The sequence below is a fragment of the Elephantulus edwardii genome, unplaced genomic scaffold (assembly GCF_000299155.1).
Source record: "Elephantulus edwardii isolate Elephantulus edwardi_28Jun2011 unplaced genomic scaffold, EleEdw1.0 scaffold00249, whole genome shotgun sequence".
Lineage (NCBI taxonomy): Eukaryota > Metazoa > Chordata > Mammalia > Macroscelidea > Macroscelididae > Elephantulus > Elephantulus edwardii.
In genome coordinates this window covers 3869933-3875267 of record NW_006399999.1, presented here as the reverse complement: position 1 = coordinate 3875267, position 5335 = coordinate 3869933, and the positions used below count along the sequence as shown (strand labels likewise).

General features: G+C 34.5%; 1 protein-coding gene across 1 annotated transcript in view; it reads right to left on the bottom strand.

The window, feature by feature from the left end:
* Window positions 1-2807: 2807 nt before the first annotated feature.
* Window positions 2808-5335, bottom strand: part of ZMAT1 (zinc finger, matrin-type 1) — a 70557-nt gene continuing 68029 nt past the window's right edge. Inside the window, exon 5 of the mRNA XM_006899256.1 lies at window positions 2808-4125. Within this exon, the coding sequence (XP_006899318.1) occupies window positions 2808-4125 (1318 nt within the window). The remainder of the gene's footprint in view (window positions 4126-5335) is intronic.

The window sequence follows — 5335 nt, the reverse complement described above, 5'->3', positions numbered from 1 at the left end:
TAGCAAAATTTAACAGAACAGCAAGCAACAAATGCTGGTGAGGTTGTGGAGAGACTGTAACCCTGATTCACTGCTGGTGGAAGTATAAAATGGTGCAACCACTGTGGAAAGCGATGCGGCGCTTTCTCAAAAAGTTGCAAATAAAGATACCACTTGACCCAGCAGTTCCACTACTGGGAATATACTCTAAAGAGACCATAACAGACATCCAAGTAGATATATACACACCCATGTTTATAGCAGCTTTGTTCACAGTAGCAAGGAGTTGGAAACAACCTAAGTGCCCATCAACAAATGAATGGATAGAGAAGCTGTGGTATATTCACACAATGGAATATTACACTGCGTTGAAAAACAAGGAACTAATGCAATATTATTCAAAATGGGTGACTCTCGAGGACATTATGCTGAGTGAAATATCTCAGTCACAAAAGGACAACAACACTGCTGTAGAATGGGCATCAGAGTTGGGGTAAGAATGAGAAAAACTGGATGAATTATGTATACTTCATTGAAATGAATGAGGGAGAGAACAGTTTAAAAGCAATATATTATAAGGCATTATGATTGTCTTAAAAATCTGGAATGAAGGTTGCATAGTGGAGTATACTCGGGGATGGGGAGGGCTGCAGGGGGATTGTATAGCAATGAAGGAATTTTTCTTTTATTTTTCAAAGAGAAGAGTGAACTGGGGGGGGCGGAGAGAAAAATGCAACAATGAATGAATGGCAATCCAAAATCTCTGTAAATGTTCATTGGAATTAATTTAAAAAAATAATCCTATACAAGTAACATGAGTAAAAAAGTTAATTTGGGGGGCTATGTAACTCTCTTTGGGACTAGTCACTCAATGAGGTATTAATTCAACCAATCATATTATGCTTTCACCCTATGAGTACCATTTTATCTAAAGAGAAAAACCCCAAAACAAAACAGCGTAACTATTAAATGTCTTGCCTAAATACAGATTTAATACTTCCCAAGTTTATTTTCTTTTCTATTGAAATTAACACATCAGAACACTTACCTGTTTTCTTATTTGTGATGCCACCATATTGCATTCTAATACATTTGCATAATGTCAAACAGCATGACACATTAAGACTAGACCTTGAGATTTAGATTCTTCGGCCATTACTTTTCCTACTATACCACAGTGGTGCTCCAGTGCTTACAGGAGTTACTTATTATATAAAAGGAAATACCAAAATTGAAAAAAAAATGGACAGAATGAGATAATTTAAAGGTTGGCACACCCTCAAAGCCTTCAAGTGCTTATAAAATTTCCTTTTTTAGCTTCAAGTATTGTTTAAAAACCAAAAGATAATACTAAGTAAAATAAATCAAAATTTGCCAGGAAAGAACTAGTAGGGGAGAACTAGTATTAAGGTTGAATATCTGCTTTTATTAAGCAAAATGTAGAAGAAGTACAATTATTATTAACTTTCCACAGTGATCGCCCCAATGTAACTGTTCAATTATTACCCACTCACTTCCCAAATAAAATAATCTCTGAATGGAAAATGATCATTTTATAAAACGGTATGTAGACATTAAACACTTCAATATAAACATTTCCAGAATATAGACTGACTTTGTATCAGTGCTTTTTAAAGAGCTCTTTAAAACTGTATTATCATCTAAGTTTATCATTATATCTGTTTCACACTTTCACTTTCAGAACTAGAAAATACAAAAATACACCGCAAGTTAGATTTAACAAAGAAAAATAAATCCATCTAAAATTGCTTCTACGTTTACCTTGGAAATAACCAGGAAACATAAACACATAATAACAATAAGACATTATCAATACTAACACAAACCCAAATAAAGGATGTCTTCAATACCTAGTAATTTTCTCATTTAAAATAAATTATTACTGCAGGAAAAGAATTGGTAGATAATAAACACTGCAATGGAATGGGTGAAGGGCGGAAACATGATTAGGCATTGCGTGCATGGAAATGGAAAATCTGGGTCAAGACGTGTTTTAAAGTAAATGAGGGGAAAAGAAAGGGAGGAAAATATGTATCAATAAAGGAATTAAAATTCATACTTTCTGTTAAACTTTCATTAAAATAAGAATTTAAAAAATAAATTCCTCCCAAGGGTAAATTTACTATCACAGCAATTTGGTGAATACAAGTATACCTTCAATAAGGGAAATTACATTTAAGAAACATGAAGCTTTTCTTTTAAAAAAATGAGAGAAAGTTATTTCCAACTTGGAGAAAAAGCATATTGAATAGTTTTGCTATTGTTAGAAATTCAAGTACCTGACCACCTATGAAAATGAAAATAACAATTTCTTGTAGTCAAACTTCTCAATTTATTTCTTTAATTCATTAGACTTCTCAACCCATTTCTTCAATTTAGAGTTGGGCTCCTAGAATTAAATTCAAGAGAGATCCATCCCACAGCATTGCCGCTTCCAATTTTTGCTAAGTTTCCCTTTTATCTGTGTTTTTTATCGTCAGGAGCCATAAATTTGGTTCAGAATCTTAGCAATCTCAAATGACAGAGTAGAAACTAACTCAAAATGTTTTCTAGCCTATAACTTCTACAGAAGAATACTGCCAGGCATTTCTCCCACAAATCATGGGGTAAGTTTCTGTGCTTATGTAGATCTTGTCAGAGGTTTGGCTTTTCTAATTCTATTTCTCCTTTGAATGTTGAAGCTTTCTTGAATTGACATTGACTCTGTACAGTTCTTTTCTTCATTGGATGTGTTTGTCTTTGTTTAAATCAATTATATCCTTAACAGATTTCTCCCATTTATCCTTGGGTAAACAAAACTAAAAAGTTTAACACCCAAGAATAGACTCATCCCAAAGCATTTCCTCTTCTGTCTTTTCTTCAATATATTTCTTTTTCCCTTTTCTATGCTTACGTTCTTTCTTAGAGGCTACTTCACGATTTTTTTTCTTCTTCCGATGCTTAATAACCTTTCCTGTACTGACACTAATTTCATCCATCTTTCTTTCCATTTGTTGGATGCTCTTGTCTTCATCTAAATCTACATTCTCATAAATTTTTTTCCTTTTATGTTTAGACTGCTCCTTCCCTGCCTTTCCTTCTCCTTCCAGATGCCACTTTCTCTTCTGATGTCTCTGCTTGTGACTTGCGTTTTGGTCACTAGTATTGGTTTTTGAGGAGTGGACTTTGTAAACTTCAGATTCTACACTATATGGGCCAGAGTTACTTTCTTGTTGACTAAGGCTAAGGGGTACTGGTTTTTCTAAGAAATAGTCTCTGTTGAGTTGATAATTGTTTAAAGAGTCTAGTTTCTGTTTGTTGTCATGAGCTGGTAAGCAATGAAGTAACTGGTTTTCCACTATTTGTGAAACTTTATATGATCCTGGGTAAATCTGGAAAGTTTTAGTAGGGGATCTTAGCCCAAACATTCTTTGTCTAGGTTTTAAATCAGCCAATTCTCTGTACTCATGAGTTTCCAGAGAGCTATTTTCTGTCTTTCTGAAACAAGTCTTTGGTTCTAGACCTCTAGCTTTCTGCTCTTTAATATAATCTTCAAGTTCATCTTGGAAAGAGTCATATGTCCTCTTTGAAGGAGCTGGTAACCTAAACGATAACTGGCTTTCTCCTGGTGAAATGTTGTATGGTCCTTGGTAGGATTGGAAAGTCTCAGATGAAAAACTCTGTTCAAACATTCTATGAGTAGGTCCAAAATCAACCACTTCTCTATACCCCTGGGTTTCCATAAAATTATCTTCCATCTTTTGGAAATAAGTTTTTGACCCTAGTCCTCTGGATTTCGGCAATTTAACATAATCTTCAAGTTCATCTTGGAAAGAGTCATATCTCTTCTGTGAATGAGCTGGCAAATAATGACGCAACTGGTTTTCTGCTGCTTGTGAAATATACGGTCCTGGGCATTTCTGGAAAGTCTCATATGGGAATCTTTGCTCACACTCCCTACGGCTAGGCCCAATATCAATCACCGCTCTGTACCCACATGTTTCTAAGGAACTCTCTTCAATCTTTCTGAAAGAACTGTTAGGTGGTAATTCTCCAGCTTTCTGAATGTTTATGAAATCTTCACATTCATCTTGGAAATACTCTTGAGTCTTTGAGTTCTTCACTAGATTGATAACAAGGGTTTCTCTAAAAACAAGATGGTAGAAAGTTCTTGTTACTTAATTATTTTATCCTAGATATTTTCTTAGTTCTAAAAATTATTAGTCTTGAAAACATGAAGAATTAAACAAAATAAAGTAAAAAATATACAAAAGTTCAAAATCTTGACTTTTTATTCCAAAAATAAGTAACAGAGATAACTCCAATATCTCCTAGGGATCTCACAATTTATGAAAAAGGAAATTATCTTATAGCTATGATGAACAGGAGATTGGATGTAGAAGAGATGACATATTTAATACTATTGTAGTATTAAAGGTTTAATATATGTTGAGAAATAAAGGTAAAGACCAATAACATTTAATGGTCCTGTTGGATATCAAGAAGCTCTGGTGACACAGTGGTTAAGTACTCAGTTACTAACCTAAAGAACAGCACTTCAAACCTACCAACCACTCAAGGTCCCCTTGATTTGGCAGTCTGCTTCAGCTAACTTTGACTCAGAATTACTATGGGCAAGTTCTACCTTGTCTTATAGGGTCACTATGAGTCACAATATTCAGTGTTGATGGATGGTCTGATTTTAAAGTCACATGATTTTCAAAACATTGGTTGGTCACATCCTCATATTGATTTGTAAGTATGACACTTACTTATTCTGGAATCCTGTGATATCTTCTCTAAGATTAGTGAGTCAGATAATTTCGTTCTTAATAATTCATTTGCAAACAGTGTAAAAATTTTCTATGAGGAAGAAATAGTATAAAAGAAATACTCTGCTTTGATTTGAAAAACAATGAACCAAATCTATAAGAGAGGAACTCTAGTGATCTAGTAGTGAGAAGCTGCACTGCAGTCCCAAAGATACATGGTTCAAATCCACCAGCTACTCCATGGGAGAAAGATGGACAGTCTCCTCCTGTGTGATTTATAGCCTCTGAAAACCCACTGGAGAGTTAGCTATGAGTTGGTTCCAACAAGACAGCACATAACAACAACAAATATACAATTTGTTAATTTCCCTTTATCTTGCCTACCTAGTTTATCTACCTAGTTTTTAATTGCTCTCTCAGTCCTGCTGCTTAAAATAAAGGAATTCAATAGACTATTGTAGCTGATGTTAGATGGATCTTAGCTAAAAGCAGAGAATACCAGAAGAATGTCTATCTGTGTTTCATTGATTATGCAAAGGCATTTGACTGCGTGGATCATAACAAACTGCGGCTGAGTCTGAGAA